We start from the raw sequence: 19,504 nt of genomic DNA on the forward strand, positions 1-19,504 counted from the left end.
CTGTAAAGAAGCTGGGAGCTGAATGGTCAGGTAGGTCAGTCAGACTGGACTGTAGGATATGAAACATTATAGAGTTTAAAACAGTCGTTTAAAAAGTTGCTCCAAACAAAGTAGATCAGATTCCAATTTAGTCTGATTACAGAAACAGGTGCTAAAAATACAGTGATTTTACTGCTGTTTACTGTGGTGTGGATTAGCACATCTTCCCCAAGTTGTGGGCTGTTGTTTATTATGAATTATGAATATCGGATCAGATCAGATCAGATCGGTATCGGCCGATAGTGAGCATTAAGAGATCTCGGATCGGATGGATAAAAAAAAATCTTGACCTGGACATCCCTCATACTGATGCTCTAGTAGTTTTTATAACCCATTCATCCTACAGGCCTCAGCAGCACCTCTGCTATGTGTGAGAAACATGACGACATCAGAGAAATGACTGCCGCCGCTAATCCACCTGATATAAAAACACACACTGTCTTATTATCAGCCTGTACCTTCACAGTTCTTGCCATCGCTGGATAAGGTGAAGCCAGAGGTGCAGGAGCAGTGATAAGAGCCTGGAGTGTTTTCGCACGTCTGGGCACATAGCCGGCCGGGGTAGCGCCAGCATTCATTCACGTCTATGGGGAGAGGTGTGGAAAAGACATTAGCCGTGCTAGTCTAAACAGTGCGCCACAGAGGCCACAACAGCGTGAATCAGCACCCAGTCCTCAGCAGCCCATTGGAACAGAATGGGGGGCAGTAGAGATAAGGCTGAATAAAGGCCTGTATTTCTGCTTCTGATAAGAATGTAAACAGACAGCCCACGGCTTCATTCAGAGTGTGTCCCAAAAGGCAAAGGAAGTGACATTAGCTCTTCTCAGGGGGAAGGTAATGACTTGTGGAGAGAATTCTTATCAAATTAAAGATAGCTGTCACATTGCTATACTGTATATTATTGTATAGCAAAGTCTTTAATCTATGGTAAATCATCATTATCATAAAAAAATGTTTTCTTAATTATCTGCATTGTTTCAAAGTCATTTAAGTTCATTTAATTTATTTTTAAAAGGTATTTTAACAGATTTTACAATAAAAACAACTTTTTAAAAGTTAGATATTACAATTTTTGTAAAAAAAAAAGTTCATAATTTAATTTAGTTCTAATGCTGATAATGCTGTTCGTGCAACATTAAGAATAAGGTAACGCTGTATTTAGAGTGGTCCTTCATAGATGATTCATGAACCCATAACAGAGTATCAGCAGAATCAGCACATCAACAGCAGATCAGTGCAGCAGCAGCAGTGTGAAGGTCCTGAAGATGTTCTGATGAGGCTTTACTGACAGTAGATTCAGTAGATTTACTGTTCATCTGGTACAGCAAGTAGACTTAATATCCTCACCCAGCCTAACCCACAACCTGACCCTGATCCTGGTCCTAATCCTAATCTTAACCTTAACCCAAAACCTAATCCAACCTTACCTACAACCTGATCCTAATCCTAATCCTAATCTTAACCTCAAGACAAAACCTAATCCAACCTAACCCACAACCTGACCCTGATCCTAATCCTAACCTTAACCTCAACCCAAACCCCAACCTTAACCCTGATCCTAATCCTAACCTTAACCTCAACCCAAACCCCAACCTTAACCCTGGTCCTAATCCTAACCTTAATCTCAACCCAAAACCCAACCCTAATCTTAACCTTAACCCAAAACCTAACCCTAATCCTGGTCCGAATCCTAACCCTGATCCTAATCCTAACTTTAACCTAAACCCAAACCTGGTCCTAATTCTAACCTTAATCTCAACCCAAAACCAAACCCTAACCATGGTCCTAATTTTATCCCTAATTCTGGTCCTGATCCTAACCTTAATCTCAACCCAAAACCAAACCCTAACCAGGGTCCTAATCCTAATCTAAACCTCAAACCAAACCTAACCCTAACCCTAACCAACCTTACCCAAAACCTTACCTTAACCCTGGTCCTAATCCTAACCGTAACAATCTCAAAAGTGTGAAACTAATAATAACACTCCTACAGAAAGTGGTGGTGGAGGTTCTCCATCACTGTGTTCCTCATTAGAACATCTCCAAAGTTCTCCTCTCTCATGGAGTCTAGTATTATTTAGAGTTCTCCTCAGATCAACACCTGGTTTGATGGTAAATCAGGGCTTAATGATGGTAAATCAGGTGAGCTGCTGCTGCTGCTGCTGATGATGGTGGAGTTGAACACATCCTCCACGCTGTGCTGGCTGGACTGGGGAGGGGGCGTCCAGGAGAACCCTGGAGGAACCGAGCTCTGTTCTTCAGACTAGCTCACCGACAAGATCTCACTACTTTCTTTCTTCAGAATGAGAAGCTCTTGTTTCTCCTTTTACTGGATTTATCTTCACCTGCTTTATCTGTTCTGATGAGACCTGGAGCTTCTACAGTAGGTTCTACAGTGCTGGAGAAGATCTAGATTCAGGATGGTTTAAGTGGCCAAAATCTTCTTATTTGCATTGCCAGTTCCTGATTTTCGTGGCTGTTGGCTGCTGCTCTTATCCACAGTGACTTACATGTGAATCATGTAACACAGGTAGGAGATCGTAGAGATATGGAGTTAGGAGTCATGCCCAAGGCGTGGTGTAGATTTCAAGAATCGAACCCTGGCCTGCTATAGAACAGCAGTGTAGCACTACAGTGCTCAGGTCTGCAGGGGCTTACCTACACACATCTTCCTGAACATGTCATACTGGTAGCCGTTACGGCAGTCGCAGCGGTAGGTTCCGGGCAGATTGTGGCACAGTTGTCCTTCTCCACAGCGATGGACGCCTGTCTGACATTCATCAATGTCTGAAAGGCAGTGAGGGACACATACAAGCCTGAATTTAAAATTCATATGATTAAAATATGAATAATAAATAGACGCATAAGCAGTAAATAATAAGAGTTTAGTATTTGCAGCTTGCCTCAGGACTCTTATTGGTGTAGCGTGGTGTGATTGGCTGGCTAGGGAACCGAACCCTAGTGCTGTTACACACTATGATACATCAACCATGCTTAATAAATCAATAATTACCTTAATAATTCATAATTTCCACATTATTTCTAATGCAACTGTACTAATATAGCTGACAATCAATTAATTACCTCTAAATTAATTCATTTTAAGTCATTTTGGCCATTTTTTGTTTGTTTTAAAGCAATAATAAGCAGAACAGAATAAAACACTATATGGACAAAAGTATTGGGACACCTGCTCATTCATTGTTTCCTCTGAAATCAAGGAAATTATAAAAGAGTTGATCCTGTTTTTGTTGGAGTAACTGTCTCTACTGCTCAGGGGAAAAGAAGACTTTCTACTAAATATAGGAGGAGGAGCATTGCTGTGAGGATTTGATTGCATTCAGCTACAAGATTGTTAGTGAGGGCAGGATGTTGGATGATCATCACCTCACCTCATCTCCAACTCCCCAACGCATTCCAAAAGTACTGGATGGAGCACCACCACCATCCATCATTCCAGAGAACACAGTTCTTCCACTGCTCCACAGCTCCTTAATGCTGGGGGGGCTTTATACCCCCCTCTAGCCCACGCCTGGCATTAGGCAGCATGGTGCATGGTGCAGTAGGTTCATCAATGTTTATCTGCTCTAAAGAGTCCTATTCTATTGGCAGTACTTTTCTACAGGGACTAGACAAGCTGGGTGTGTGCATTTGCACATGGGTGCACCTTAAAGTAGCTGAATGCATTCATTAGAAGGGGTGTCCACAAACATTTGGACATAATACTGACCTTCAGCAGTACTAACAATAGTGCGGTTTAGCGGAAGTACCTCACTGGGAGTCCAGGTGGCTCAGTGGGGGAAGAGAGTGGGTTCTTACCTATACACCTAGTGCCATCGGGGTTAGCATGGTAGCCTCTGCCACACATGATGATGGTGCGCTGGCAGGTGTAGGAGCCGATGGTGTTGATGCAGTTGAACCCCGGGCTGCACGGCTGGGTCACCGTCCGACACTCGTCAACGTCTACATGTCATACAGAACACAACAGCTAATCAGCTTGGCAATAGGGACGTCCTGATCAGGTCTGATCCGAGTCTCTTAATGCTGAGTATCATCCAATCTGATCTGATCTCTGTGTGTATAAATAATAATCCAGCTCCACAGTTTAGATCAGACGAGCTGCTGATTAATCTGATCTGATCTCTGTGTGTATAAATAATAATCCAGCTCCACAGTTTAGATCAGACGAGCTGCTGATTAATCTGATCTGATCTCTGTGTGTATAAATAATAATCCAGCTCCACAGTTTAGATCAGACGAGCTGCTGATTAATCTGATCTGATCTGATCTCTGTGTGTATAAATAATAATCCAGCTCCACAGTTTAGATCAGACGAGCTGCTGATTAATCTGATCTGATCTGATCTCTGTGTGTATAAATAATAATCCAGCTCCACAGTTTAGATCAGACGAGCTGCTGATTAATCTGATCTGATCTGCTCTCTGTGTGTATAAATAATAATCCAGCTCCACAGTTTAGATCAGACGAGCTGCTGATTAATCTGATCTGATCTGATCTCTGTGTGTATAAATAATAATCCAGCTCCACAGTTTAGATCAGACGAGCTGCTGATTAATCTGATCAGTAAATCCTTTATTTTCAGTCTCAGTTTCTATAATCAGACTTTCTGGACTGACTGATTTAGTTTAGTCAGACTTTTCTTAAAATGATGTTTTATAGTGTTTAATATCTGATAATCCAGTCTGATCTCCTCCCTGACCAATCAGCTCCCAGCTCCTTTACAACACTGCAGTCTGATCACTTCCTGTGTGTGTAAGTGTGTGTGTAGTGGTACACACTCTGGACTGGTATCTGTAGTTGTTGGTCTACTGGTGTGTAATAGCTGGTTTATAGTGGGTGAGTGTGCTGTGTGTGTGTGATTGGGGTTTCTATAGTGTGTGTGTGTGTGTGTATGTGTGTGTGTGTGTTAGCATTAGCATTAGCCAGAGTCCACTTGGTTCTGAATGGGCTCTTCAGTGCTGGTTTATAAACAGAGGAAGGCGAGTGCCGGTTCTCCCGCTGGTAAAACAGTTGAGTTTTATAAAGGGTCAGATATTATGGTCTGTTTTTTTTAGGTTCCAGTGTAAAATAGCTCCACACTGCAGAACCTCAACTCCTTTATTTACCTTCTGAGAACGTCCGCACTGCTGCTGCAGCCGGCTGGGCTGTAGGGCCCTGTTTAAGCGATCTTTTTTTAGCATCAACCACGCACCATGCAGCTTGATTTAGGGGGCGTGACGGTGTGTCTTTGCTATGGTAACGACGGGAAAAGTTCGCCTTGCTCAGCTCGAAATGCTCAAAAGTCATGTACTGAGGCTCTTAATTAATCATGGGTGTGTTTGTTTCAGGCATAACGTGCAGCAATAAACCAATCAGTGTGTCTCTCGCCATCCCTTTAAGAGCCAGGTGCGGTCAGACTGACCTTGGCGGGTTGCTATTTTATGGGGGGTGTACGAGCGTTGGGCTGCACGCGCCTGTGTTGACAATTCACTGCCAAGATAGCAACGAACGTCTGACTGTTGACGAACGAACGTCTGTCTAGGCTGTTTTCAGTCAGTGGAGCTCCTCCTGTGTTTTCCGCTGCAGAGATACACAGCAATACTCCAGACACTGACCCGAACACCCCTCATTTCGAGACAACCGCACCCATCAGCGTAGACATAATCACAAGCAGCGCTGCTATTTAACGATGCAGGAGGAAGGACTGAAGATGGGCTGTTGGCGGGGTGGAAGATAGCAGCGTGTAAGATAGGGCCCATAATGTTGGTTAATGCCGTCTTGCGGACACCAGATGGCGCTCTGATGATTCCAGATTCAGTCAAATGTGCTGATCCACTGGATTACAAGTGATTCATGCCATCAGTTTAACACAACTTTAACACAACTGTAGTTGACGTTCGGCCACAGCATCGCTTTACGCTGACACTTTTACAGCGGCTGCTTAAGATTTAGGTTTATTTCACTACATTTTTGAGCGGATCTGGGCTTTGCTGCCTCGACTTGTCCCGATTCCTTGTCCCTGCGGGCTAATTCCTCCTCATCAGCCTGCTGGAGGAGAGCACTCTCTCTTTCAGCTCCATGGTGGCCCTGCCTGCGCTTTCATCCTGCAGGTCTGTAACTTATTAGGTTCCCTCTGATTTACTGTCTACTGCAACAAATACACTATATGGACAAAAGTATTGGGACACCTGCTCATTCATTCAAATGTCTTGTTGAGTTTATGCCTCAATGAGTATGAGCTATTTTGAGAGGGACATGCACAATAAAATGTTATGGCTGATCGGTATACATATATACAATATGTTGACAAAAGTATTGGGACACCTGCTTATTCACTGCTTGTTCTGAAAATAAAGGTATTAAAAATAATTAATCCTGATGAACTACTGTCCAGGGAACAGGACTATCTACTAGATTGGAGGAGCATTGCTTTGAGGATTTGATTGTATTCTGCAAGTGAGATATCGGTTTGAGCACCATCATTCCAGAGAATACAGCTCCACTGTTCCACTGCTCAAGGCTGGGGGCTTTATAGCTGTCCAGTCTGGCATTAGGAACTGTGTCAGTTAGTGCCAGAGAGTCCTATTCTATTGGAAATACTTCTCTACAGAACATCTGTGGTAATAATTTTAAGCTGCAATGGGTGCAACTTAAAGTAGCTGAATGCATTCATTAGAAGGGGTGTCCACAAACATTTGGACATGTAGTGTGTGTGTAAATATATATATTTATATATATATATATATATATATATATATATATATATATATATATATATATATAGTTCTGTTAATATGGCCTAGTGTTTAATTATGAGGTGGGGCCTCCATGGATCATACCAGAAACCCTTGGGTGCCCATGACCCACAAGACCTACCTTGGAGATGTTTTGGAGATGTTCTGAGCCAGCCGTCAGGGTGTCTCGGATCCTTAAGCTTGCCCATTTCACCTGTCAGTGGTGTTAATCTTATGGCTGACGGCTGATGGGTCTATAGTTATGGACTATGCAGCAGTAGTTATCTTCTGCTATCATCACTTACTGTAACATATTTAAAGCCCTTACCAACACACTGGCCCCGTGAGTCGTGAGTCAGCCCTCCAGGACACCTCAGTCTGGGCCTGCAGTTGAAAGAGCCTGCAGTGTTGACGCACTCGTAGCCCACACCGCAGTTATGAGTTCCCAGTGTGCACTCATTCATGTCTGAGAAGAAACCAAGAAGACTACAGTTTGTAAAATGACCATGTCACCACATCGCCAATACGGCCAAAATAAGAGAAATACAGAAGAGTGAGTGACAGAACAGCTGCATTCTCACAGCAAGCCACAGAAAACGGCCTGAAGCGCCTTTCTACCCTGACTTCCAGCCAAGGTGTGTAATTTGGAGATGCGGGTTTTTGTGTGGAGCGGTGATTAATGGATTATTAATGCTGATCTGATTAATAAATAAAACCACTGCTTCTCTTTTTGTCCAGTATAGCCAGTGACTGTTCTCCATCACTGAGTATATGCTCCACTTTCACCACTTGGTGGCACTGTGGCTCAACAATGATTAGGAAACATCCGTCCACATTAAACCCATTAACAGCTTTTACTAAACACCCACTGCAGAGAGAGAGAGAGCGCGAGAGAGAGAGAGAGCGCGAGAGAGAGAGAGAGCGAGAAAGAGAGACAAAAGAGAGAGAGAGAGAAGAAAAAGAAAGAGAGAGAGAGAGACAGAAGAAAGAGAGAGAGAGAGACACAGAAGAGAGAGAGAGAGAGAAAAGAGAGATACAGAGAAAGAGAGAGCGACAGAAAGAGACAAAAAAAGAGAGAAAGAGAAAAGAGAGAGAGACACACAGAAGAAAGAGAGAGAGAGAGAGATACTGAGAAAAAGAGAGAGAGAGAGCGAGAGAGAGAGAGACCCAGAGGAAAAAGAGAGAGAGAAGAGAGAGATCCAGAGGGAAAAGAGAGAGAGAAGAGAGAGATACAGAGAAAAAAAAAGAAAAAGAGAGAGAGAAATAAGAGGGAGAGAGAGAGATCCAGAGGAAAGAGAGAGAGAGAGATACAGAAAAAGAGAGATACAGAGAAAAAGAGGAGAGAGTAGAGAGATACAGAGTACAAAGAGAGAGAACAAAAGAGAGAGATACAGAAAGCGAGAGAGAGAAAAGAGATATCCAATACAGAAAAAAGAGAAAGAGAGAGAGAGAAAAAGACAGAGAGAGAAAGACCGGGGCAGAGAAAGAGAAAAGAGAGAGAGAGATAAAGTGATATAGAGTAAGAGAGAGAGAAGCATTGAGAGAGAGAGAGAGAGAGAGAGAGAGAGAGAGAGAGAGAGAGAGAGATGGGGAAAGAGATGAAGAATAAACTGTGCGAAACTGATCTGCCTTAATACAATTACATCTCTAGTTTGTGAGTGTGTGTGTGTGAGTGTGTGTGAGTGTGTGTGAGTGTGTGTGTGTGTGTGTGTGAGTGTGTGTGTGTGTGTGTAATTGAGAATGGGGGCTGGTGTTTGATGGTTATTAGTGCTGGAGAATCAGGCAGGTGTGGAGAGGCGTGTTCAGCTCCTGAGCTCCTGTCAGCAGCCGAACACTCGGCGAGCTCCGCTCCAGCGGCGCAGGAGAAGCTCTCCAGGCTGGAGTGGTCTTTAATGCGTACCCTCGCACACATCGGCCCTCAGCTGATATCCTGCAGGACAAACAATCAGCCTCTCGCACGAAAAGTGCCCGTCCGTGTTGATACACCTCTCATTAGCCTGGCAAGTGTGCGTCGAGAGCAAACACTCGTTGATGTCTGAGAGAGAGAGAGAGAGAGAGAGAGAGAGAGACATAGAGACAGAAAGAGACTGAAGAGAACCATAAACATAGAACCATAAACAAGAACCATGAACATGAGTATGAAGAACCCTAAGGTTGGTGAGGAACCTTTAGAGTGACTTCTTTAAAGCCTTTAAGAGGTTCTTCACACATCGATCTCCTTTACAAGGTTCTGTATGGAACAAACAGGGTTCTTCTCTGACTCAAAGAACCCTTTGTAGCACCTTTAATAAGTAATTAAGGCTCGTCTTGGTGAGCAGGACTCATTAGCTGTTGCTATGAGCCAGCCTCCCCTACAGCCACCTAAATATTCTGCTTGCTACATCACCCTAACATACACTAATATGAGAAAAGTATTTGGACACCTGCTCATTCACTGTTTATGCTAAAATAAAGGATATTAAAAAGAGGTTCTCCCACTTCTGTTGGAGTTACTGTCTGTACTGTCCAGGGAAGGGCTTTCTGCTAGATTTTGGTGGAACATTGCTGTGAGGATTTGATCTAGTAGAATATTTTCTTCCCTGGACAGTAGAGACAGTCTGTCTCCAGCAACCTGGAGGTCTAAGGCTAAAGCTAAAGCTAAACCTGGTAAGCTAAAGCTTGAGCCGGGACTACTAGGGGAGTGGCTGCCTGTGTACCCTCTCGGGCCTCACATCATGGGGCCGTCGCCTCTCTGTTTCAGCGTGAACTTTAGCAGCTGGGTACCAGGGCAAACGGGACGTCCCAACGGAGCGGGGCAGCTACTCGCCCTGTCGTGGCTTGAGCTTATATATATATATATATATGGACTGGTATCTCGGTTCCAGACACCAGAACCTCAGTAAATCTTGTCAAATATTAAAAACGCACCTTCTCAATCTCGAGGTTGTGTTGCCATGGTAACACATACAAATTGTATTCGCCAGTGATGGAGAGCTGTCAATCATGTACGTTTAGTAGAATATTAAGACCACGCCCAGGTGTGAGGAGTGTGTTTTGCAGGTTTCTGAGGGGTGTTTTATCAGATTTCTGCTTTGTGGTTTCTTGTTAAACTTTGCTGAAAGCTTTACTGGACCCCCAAATTCAATTTTCCCAAATGTGAGAAGGGTCCAAGAGGGTTTAAAGGTTAAAAAAAACTCTTCAGTTCATTTCAGTTCAACCAAAAGTGGTTCTTCTATGGCTGGGCTGCTCAATCCTGGTCCTGGAGATCTACCACCCTGCAGAGTTGAGCTCCACCCTGAATCTAACACACCTAATCCAGATCATAGAGGCCTTCAGGGTCAGCTGTGTTGGATCTGAACTCTTCAGGGTGGTTGACCTCCAGGACCAGGATTGAGCAGGCCTGTTCTATGGCATCGCTCAAAGAACCAAATGTGAAGCACCTTCATTTTGAACAGCGTAGGCTCATGTATCCTCCACTGGATCCTCCAGCAACATGGCTGTTCCCAAGTCAGGGTGAAGAAGAGGGAGGTGGATCGGTAACTTTTAGGGTTTCTGGACATGGCTGGCTCACCATCGCACAAAGGGATTGGGAACAAAGCAGCAGCTGCGTAATCCTCAAACAATACCCGACTTGTGAGCGATACTGGGAATTTATTCAGTTACCAGCTTAGCAGAGCGCAGCATTTCCTCCCGAGCACCAGGAGAATGAGGCTTTATGGGAATAATCTGGTCCGGCTTTGAGAAGCTCTGGTTCCTATGGTTGGGGAGAGGGGGGAGTAGTACTGGTCCAGGAGCACTAGCAATGCTCCGGAGACTAACAGGGCAATGACTTAACACGTGTCTCCTCCAATACATGTGCCTGGCAGCCCTACACGGCATCCCCAGCCCTACCACACCAGCCACAGCTGACCAACATCGCTTCAAGAGTGATGAGGAAGGAGAGCGCCATCTACTTACCCCGAGACAAAGCACAGCCAGTTGTGCACTCTCTGGCTCCGCTATTGATGGCAAAGCTGCATGGCTCCCAAGCAGCAGGAGAATGAAGCTTAATGGGACTTTGAGGACCTCTGTTTTGTGAGAGGTGAGTTCAGACACTCGGAAGACAACAGGAAACGGGTGAAGTGGAGAGTGTGCTACAGTATGGGGGGGGGGGTGCTTACGTGAGACACCATAGCATCTGCACTAACCCGAGACCCCACCGTCACTCCAGTATTTGGGTGGGTATTGACTCCCAGTGTTTGTGCAGAGTTTTGGGGACAATAGCTTGTGCATACCTTCACACGAGTGTCCATCCGCCATCAGAGCGAATCCCGGGGAACAGGAGCAGAGAGGCTGCCCGTCCACTGAGTAGCAGTGCTGTGCACACGGGCCATTTCCTGTACAGTGGAAAACCACAACAGTTGTCATGGTGATGAAATGTATAAGAGGAAAAGTCAGCAGGTCCTGTGTGGGTGAGATAACAGTCGACGGATTTATTAGCTGGGTTTATAGTCACGTTTCCCTTTCCACCTTGACCTCTATCATTTCAAGTGGCCTTCTGACATCAGCAGGCAGCTCTTATACCAGGGCGGTGCCCCTAAGCCTGCAGAGTACAGCGAGGCGGCTGGGTCACCACAGCCAGGGCAAGCTCTGTTTCTCTCTCCGACACAGAATAGAAATGCATTAGTCCCTGTCTACAGTCTATAGTGGAACGTTTACCGTCAAGTACCGTAGTTGCATATATGGATGGAGTGCATATAGGGTCACCATGCCCCGAGCCCCGAGCCCAACATTAGGTCTGGATTATGGGACTGAATGTAATCAGATTCAGAAAGCATTGTTCCAACATCCACTGTAAGCCATTTCCAGAAAGGTAGAGGCTGATACTGCAGCGAAGAGTACGACTGCCATGATGATGACATTTTACCTGTTAATTAATTGTTAGATAAATAATTGTAATTTTGAATTTTGCTCATTTTAATGCTACTATTATGTCTAATTTTTTCCTCCATTTGTTGGTACATAATTTGTTACTGCCAATTAACCCACTAGCAATGCTCCCGGCACTAGAAGGGTAAGGCCTTAGCACATGTCCGTACCAATACATGTGAAACCAGCCACCGTCTCTTTTCCAACTGTCACTGATGCGGCATCGCCAGCCAGCCAGCACGCCCCCAGCTCCACCCCTCCAGCTAACCGACGTCTGTGCCGGCCAACGTCACTTAAAGAGTGATGAGGAAATAGAGTGCCATCTGCACTGCCACCCAAAAAGAGAGCACAGCCAGTTGTGCTCTCTCCGGCTCTGGCCCCTGATGGCAAAGAGTCATCTACCCACCCGAAAAGAGAGCGCAGCCAATTGCGCTCTCTCTGGCTCTGACCCTGAGGCAAAGACTCATCTATCCACCCAAAAAGAGAGCACAGCCAGTTGTGCTCTCTCCGGCTCTGGCCCCTGATGGCAAAGAGTCATCTACCCACCCGAAAAGAGAGCACGGCCAATATTAACACACCTGAACAGTCTTATATGGTGGGATCGTGACATCTTATCAAGCTAGAGGAGGATGGGTCCCATAATGGGTCCCCATAATCATGTACAGGGTTAATTCACAGGGCCCAGCTTCTTAAAAGGACCTAAATGATCAGATTAAGATTAGATTAAGCTTATATTTGGTAGAACGTCCAAGGCAGACTCTGCTCAGCGTACATCTGGCTCATAGTTTACATATCAGACAAGTGAATAACAAGACCCGAGGAGCACGGTCGGAAAAATCTAATTAGCTTTTTGGGAAATGTGTCATTTTGTGGTGTGTGTTGAGTCTTCAGCGGTCTGGCAGGGTGGAGCTGAAGCCTCAGAGTGGTATATATCTAAATATATCTAAGGCTACACCAGAGATGAGCTGAACTGAGCTGCACTCTGGTCAGGTGTGGAGTGGATCACCTACCTTCACATGGGTCCATCGGGCCATGGGGTGGAGAGGTGGGCATCTTCTCAGGGCTCGAGTGGGCGGTGGACAGGACATGTTCTTTGAGGCTGTTCTCTTCGTCTGAGGTCACTGTACATACACACACACACACACACACACACACACACACACACACACAAATACACACATACATACACACGCACACACACACACACATACACACACAAACCCAAACCAAGCACCCAGAAGGAAGACTGCAATTATATAAGGCAAATCCCTCCAGTTATCTCATTTAGCGTAGTGCGGATGGAGAAGCTCGGGACATGGTGTGTGTGTGTGTGTGTGTGTTTATGTGAGATGTAATCAACAAGCTGAAGAGCTGACTGTGGATTAAACGTGCTTCAGCAGAGCAGTTGATGTCTGCAAGGGGGGCGGGGGGTGGTGTGGTTGGGGGGTGGGTGGCTGTAAACCTGTAGAAAGATCCATGTTTTTCCATTCCTGACATTTTCCAGCTTCGCTCCGGGATTTAAGCCTCACTATAATTTCCTGTGAAAGGTGGGCTGCCTGACGTTCCTGTTCGGGCTTGTCTATTTGAAGGCCTCACTCAAAGAGGACTGATGTAACGGCTGCAGGTCTTACAGGAACTGCACGGTAGGTGCCACTTTCAAGTCCACCAAAAGTGAAGTGAAGGTGCTCATTAGATTCATCATAGACTACACAGCACCGGTCAACCGTTTTAGGACACCCCTGATTTTTCCAGGTTTTTTTATATAGACATTTAAGCTCTGCAGGTCCAGTGAAGAGGCCTTTTTAGGGCACACATCATTGGTCAACTTCTTACAGCTGGTCTGTAAAAATGGATCAAATTCTGCAAATCTTTCAGTATAACTGCACCTTCAGACTGCCCTGATAATGACCAGAGAAAGACCCTCGACACAGACCCACAGACGAAGCACTCTGACTCTGAACAGTGCAGCTCTTGAGTACAGTGAGGACAGTCTCCTACACCATCAGAAGACTCCAAGAAGCTGGAGAAGGAGGCTAAAGAGATCTGGGACAGGAAGAGGCATGAGAATGTCCAGAGAATCAGAAGCCGTTCAGAAAAGCAAGTCTCAGCATCGGCTGTGAGGAGCTGCAGGTTAGCCGGTCGCTGCTAATATGGTAAAATAGGACTGCCAGTGGACTACTGAAGAAATTGGAGATGTTCTAAAACTTTTGACCAGTTCAGGTTAGGCCAGGCTGGGTTAGGCCAGGCTGGGTTAGGCTATGCTGGGTTAGGCTATGCTGGGTTAGGCCAGGCTGGGATAGATCAGGCTGGGATAGGCTATGCTGGGATAGGCTATGCTGGGTTAGGCTATGCTGGGTTAGGCTATGCTGGGTTAGGCTATGCTGGGTTAGGCCAGGCTGGGTTAGGCTATGCTGGGTTAGGCTATGCTGGGTTAGGCTATGCTGGGTTAGGCCAGGCTGGGATAGGCCAGGCTGGGATAGGCCATGCTGGGTTAGACTATGCTGGGTTAGACTATGCTGGGTTAGGCCAGGCTGGGTTAGGCCAGGCTGGGTTAAGCTATGCTGGGTTAGGCCAGGCTGGGTTAGGCCATGCTGGGTTAGGCTATGCTGGGTTAGGCTATGCTGGGTTAGGCCAGGCTGGGTTAGGCTATGCTGGGTTAGGCTATGCTGGGTTAGGCCAGGCTGGGATAGGCCAGGCTGGGATAGGCCAGGCTGGGATAGGCCATGCTGGGTTAGACTATGCTGGGTTAGACTATGCTGGGTTAGGCCAGGCTGGGTTAGGCCAGGCTGGGTTAAGCTATGCTGGGTTAGGCTATGCTGGGTTAGGCTATGCTGGGTTAGGCTAGGCTAGATGGCTGTGAGCCATCTCAGTTCCATATCATTGAAGGGGAGGTTTTTCTTTTTTTTCTTTTCAGTCAATCAGTGTGTTATGTTTTTTCAGAGTGTGTGTGTGTGTGTCGGGGTGTGTGTGGGTGTGGTATTCAGTTGAGTCTATCTGTCTTCATTGGAAGGTATATTCTGCTTGTTATTGTGACTACACTTCCTTCCTCTAAAGCTGGCCAGATGGACTGATAATCTCTGCCCAAATAAGACAGAAGAATGCTTCCTGAATGGCCCATAAGACACCATTTAAACGAACAATTGACCCGCTCTCTCTCTCTCTCTCTCTCTCTCGCTCTCTCTCTCTCTCTAAACCCCATTCATGCTATTCACACATGCTTAGAACTGATAACTCTGGAGCACTTTACAACACGACGGCTGATTATCGGGTTATGTGGTGTTTATTAAAGAAACCGTAACCAGCACATTAGTAGAATGGGCAACCGTGACATTCGGCTATATTGCCAAATAGTGATCCCCCATTCATCAGCTTTTGTTACTTATCTTCCTTCATCTTCTCCATCACTCACACCATCATCGCCATTCCCACATCACTGTGTTCATTAAAGATCTCCACAGCTCTCCTCATTAGTCTAGTATTATTAAGAGTTCTCATCACATATAACACCTGGTTTGGCAGATCAGTGCTTAATGATGATTTATAAACTGTAATATAATCATAATCTGACATTTTTTTTGTCCATATGGGGCAGGCCTACCTTTCAGGCAGTGGCTGCCGTCTGGCTGCAGTGTGTATCCTGGGAAGCAGGCGCAGCTGTATGATCCTGGTGTGTTGATGCACTGCTGCTGGCACAGCTGGCCTTCATCCACCTTGCACTCGTCCACGTCCTGCAGGCCTTCAGTCCCGCCCACTGCATTCTCGGCCTCGGCCTCCGCCACCGCCACCTCATCCAGGGACATGGCCAGTCTGTCTGGACTGTCTGAAACTGGACAGGACGGTACTTTTTCACTGGTGTGTGTGTGTAGTCCACAGCTGTAAAGCTCGATAAATACGGGCCATCGTACAGGCTTTTACAGGTCGGGGTGTGTGTGGGTGTGGTATTCTCAGTTGAGTCTATCTGTCTTCATTGGAAGGTATATCCAGGACAGTATGTGTGCAAAACTGGGACAGTGTTCTAAAGAGATCATCAAAATATGTCAAATAGGGTGAAAAATGCTCGGATGCATTTTTACCACCCTGTTATGTTTCCTCAGTATAAAACATTTAGATTTATTTACTTTTACGGATGAAAAGTGAAATAAATGACAATGATATCTTGCATTTATTGGCCAGTTTATGGGACAGAGATGGCTCAGTCTAGCCTAGCTTAGCAATGTAACAAGAAAAAATACACCACACGCTTATTTTTCTAAGTCCTGCATTGGTGTATCCATTGGTTGACCTTGCATGACCTTCCATGATGTCTGCCTCAAAGGGCTGGATAATGGCCTCAGTACTGGCTTCAGTCGACTTAACATTAGCTTTTAGCTTTTTGAGCCTTGCTTCCAAATAGGACTGGGTGGTATATTGTAAATTTTGTTATATTCAAAACGTTTATTTTATATTTTTTAATATTTTAATATACAAAATATTTTATAGAAACCCTCCACTCCACATCACACAACCACACACACAACACACAATGTGAGCAATATGTTTTTTTTTTTGTTTTTTCTTTTACAAGTTTTACATTATGATTTAATTATTTTTTCAAATAATAAAGGACAAATAGGACTGGGTGGTATATTGTATATTGTATAACTTTTTTACTCATATATTTTATAGAAACCCTCCACTCCACATCACACAACCACACACACACGAGAAAGAATAAAAAAAATAACTTATGTAATTAAGTAATTTTTTAATTCTCATCTCTTTGTTATCTTCGTAAGGCTCTCTCTAGTGGGCGGGGTTTGTGTAAATTTTGTGATGTAAATATAACAAGTCAAGACTGTGAGGTAACAGTTTTGGGGGTTTGGAGTCGGCCTGTTTTACGGCTCTGTTCTGGGTCTGCTGGATGTTTTATTTTTTTGAAGGAGGAACGGCAGGTTGTTTGAGGTTCACGGTTTGTCATTTCCACCTACTGAACTCTCATTATTTAACCAGGCCGAGATAAACGCAGTTCTCCATTCTAGTGCACCTTTAAGCTCGTCTGCATTAGCCAGCAGAGCACTACAGTAAAATCTCTGGTCAAGCAACACTTAGAAAACACGTAAAAAATTAGTATCAGGAATTTGACCCGGCTTTATATCACAAATAAGCTTCTTTAAAAGATGGACTTTGTTCCATCTAACGAATGAGTGTGCTAGCCACTGCTGCCCCGTTTAAAACGGGGTGAGTATGAAAGCAGGCGAATACAGAATATACTAAATGCACTACAAGGACAAAAGTATTGGGACACCTGCTCATTTATTGTTTCTCCCAAAATCAAGGATATTATCCTGCTTTTATTGAAATAACTCTCTCTACTGTCCAGGGAAGAAGGCTTTCTGCTAGATTCTGAAAAAGCATTGCTGTGAGGATTTGATTGCATTCAGCAAAAAGAACATTAGCAAGGTCAGGACGTTGGATGATTACCACCCCACCTCATCATCCCCAACTCATCCCAAAAACACAGTTCTTCCATGGATCCCCGGCTCCACAGTGCCCTGGCGTTAGGCAGCATGGTGCCAATAGGTTCATGTTGTTTATCTGCTCCAGTCCTATTCTATTGGCAGTACTTCTCCTAGTACTAGACAAGCTCTATCTGTAGCTGAATGCATTCATCAGAAGGGGTGTCCACAAACATTTGGACATGCAGTGTATGAATTCTTGATGTCTATGTTTGGAACCAGAGAGCTCCTCCAGCTCTGTAATTCTGAGCGTTACGGGGTTGATCCAAAGTGCTAATTAGAAATGCCTGATGCTCCAACCCGGCTCTCAAATATGCAAGAGGTTATCGGAGTCGGACCAAACTTCTGAACTGAAATCTGGACCCAAACAGGTAGAGCTCTTCATGTTTCCACAAGGATTACCTGCAGGAGCTTTCCACAGTAAGCCGCGGTGAAAGAAAACTAAATCGGCCTCCGCATGCTTCAGCAGCTTTCGCAGACGCTGAGACGGCCTGGCGTGGCTGTGATCTCAGCAGTATGGCAATACGATGGGTATCAGATGCAGTGTTCGGGGTGGTATTCTCATGTCACACACCTCTGTTTTGTACAATAGCAGTTTCTGAGCCCAGAGTGAATTCCAGGAATGGCCTGAGCGCGTATCACTTCGCCCTCGCATTCTTCCACGGCTCCAGCTCAGACGGAGGCTTCCTCTGATGCTGTTCGGTGGCAGATTTATAACAGAAGAAATATCATCCCACATGTAGGCCCATACTTCTCCTGTTTCGGAGTGGGATCTCTGAGAGTTTGACATTTTCCACAGAGAGGTAGACTCCAGGGAGAGTCTGTGAGGAGCCTCGGTGCTCTCAAAGCTATCAGCGCTGACCTGTACAGCCCAAAGACTGGATCTCAGCTCTGTAACCTTTATCAATTCAATGTTAATACCAGGGCTCAGATCAAATGCCAGCACCATATGTCCCTGATATAAACGGAATTGGTGAAAAAAATGTGTGTCCATTCATCGTCTTATCTGCTCTTTTCTGGGCGAGGTCATGGTGGGTCATTCCAGGGCCTAGCAGGAATGCCCCTTGGATCACAGAGTACAACACACACCTATTCACTCACACAGCTTCAGGATCATGTTGATGCTCCACTGACTATAATGGGGAGAATGATGTCCCTGTCACCTGAACAGGGTGACGCTGGGCTCAGAGTGGCTGAGCAGACTACGATGTTGACACTATGACCTGGGGATCTGACGTTCAAATCCTGGTTTATGCCGCTTCGCCATCAGCAGCCGGAGCCTGGGAGAGCACAATTGGGTTCAGCAGACTACGATGCTGACACTATGGCTCAGGGATTGTATGTTCGAATCCTGAGTCACACTGCTTCGCCATCAGCAGCCGGAGCCTGGGAGAGCACAACTGGGCTCAGCAGACTACGATGCTGACACTATGACCCGGGGATCTGAAGTTCAAATCCTGGGTCATGCCGCTTCGCCATCAGCAGCCGGAGCCTGGGAGAGCACAATTGGCCTTCTTTTCTCTGGGTGAGTAGATGGCGCTCTCTCCCCTTGTCACTCCTAGTTGTGATGCTGGCCGGCACAGACGTCTGTTGGCTGTTGTATCAGAGCCGGGGATCCGACGCTTTCCTCTGAACATGTTTGGACTGCTTGTCCTCACCTTCCTAGTGTCAGGAACATTACATTACCACCTCCGTCCACATGCTTCTTTACCTTCAGGTGCTGCTTCTGGATCTCTAAGCTTATCAACAAATGCATGTGTACAGCTGTCCATGAGGAGACGCTGAAAGTGTGATTTGTATTTACAGCAGTGGTGTAAATTAAAAGTTAATTACACTCCTCAACTGTAGGGGGAGCCCTGGAGCAGTGCTTTCAGTTACACATATCGAGAGCTTGCATGTGAGCATGTGCAATAACATACCTTTCCTTGGTGGGGTGGTAGGTTGGGGTTTGGCTCTCTCTCTGATCATGCTCCGGTTGGCTGTATCTGACCCCTGACAGCAGGTGAGGAGGGCGTGGCTGCAAGGATGGCCCAGGCCCTGGGGGGCTTCACAGGGTGCCCCATCTCGCATCAGTCGCAGGCCCAAGGTACAGCAATCACAGCACTCCTGAGCAAGATAAGCACAACCATGTTGTTTACCGAGTTTATTTATCCTGGCATTGATGAATAATGAGAGCTCAGTAAAAACCTCCTGCAGAACCAAAACAGAGTTGTAAAACAGGCCAACTTCAAAACCCCCAAACTGTTACATCACAGTCTTGGCTTGTTATATTTACACCCTCACAATTTACATGAATCTGTGCTAGGCTAAAAGCTAACGCTGAACGATGCTAGCTTTTATCTTCCCTCC

The 19,504-nt window shown here is 45.5% G+C and overlaps 1 protein-coding gene across 1 annotated transcript in view; it reads right to left on the bottom strand.

Annotated features, from left to right (window-relative positions):
* The window catches only part of LOC140577142 (fibulin-2-like), a 56,899-nt gene that overhangs the window by 5,697 nt on the left and 31,698 nt on the right, over positions 1-19,504 (bottom strand). Inside the window, exons 6-14 of the mRNA XM_072696975.1 lie at positions 19,075-19,261; positions 15,259-15,486; positions 12,671-12,781; positions 11,027-11,128; positions 8,674-8,808; positions 7,102-7,239; positions 3,859-4,002; positions 2,698-2,826; positions 498-623 (exon numbers count right to left, since the gene is read on the bottom strand). Of these exons, the coding sequence (XP_072553076.1) occupies positions 498-623; positions 2,698-2,826; positions 3,859-4,002; positions 7,102-7,239; positions 8,674-8,808; positions 11,027-11,128; positions 12,671-12,781; positions 15,259-15,486; positions 19,075-19,261 (1,300 nt within the window). The remainder of the gene's footprint in view (positions 1-497; positions 624-2,697; positions 2,827-3,858; positions 4,003-7,101; positions 7,240-8,673; positions 8,809-11,026; positions 11,129-12,670; positions 12,782-15,258; positions 15,487-19,074; positions 19,262-19,504) is intronic.

This window comes from Salminus brasiliensis, chromosome 14, assembly GCF_030463535.1.
Source record: "Salminus brasiliensis chromosome 14, fSalBra1.hap2, whole genome shotgun sequence".
Classification (NCBI taxonomy): domain Eukaryota; kingdom Metazoa; phylum Chordata; class Actinopteri; order Characiformes; family Bryconidae; genus Salminus; species Salminus brasiliensis.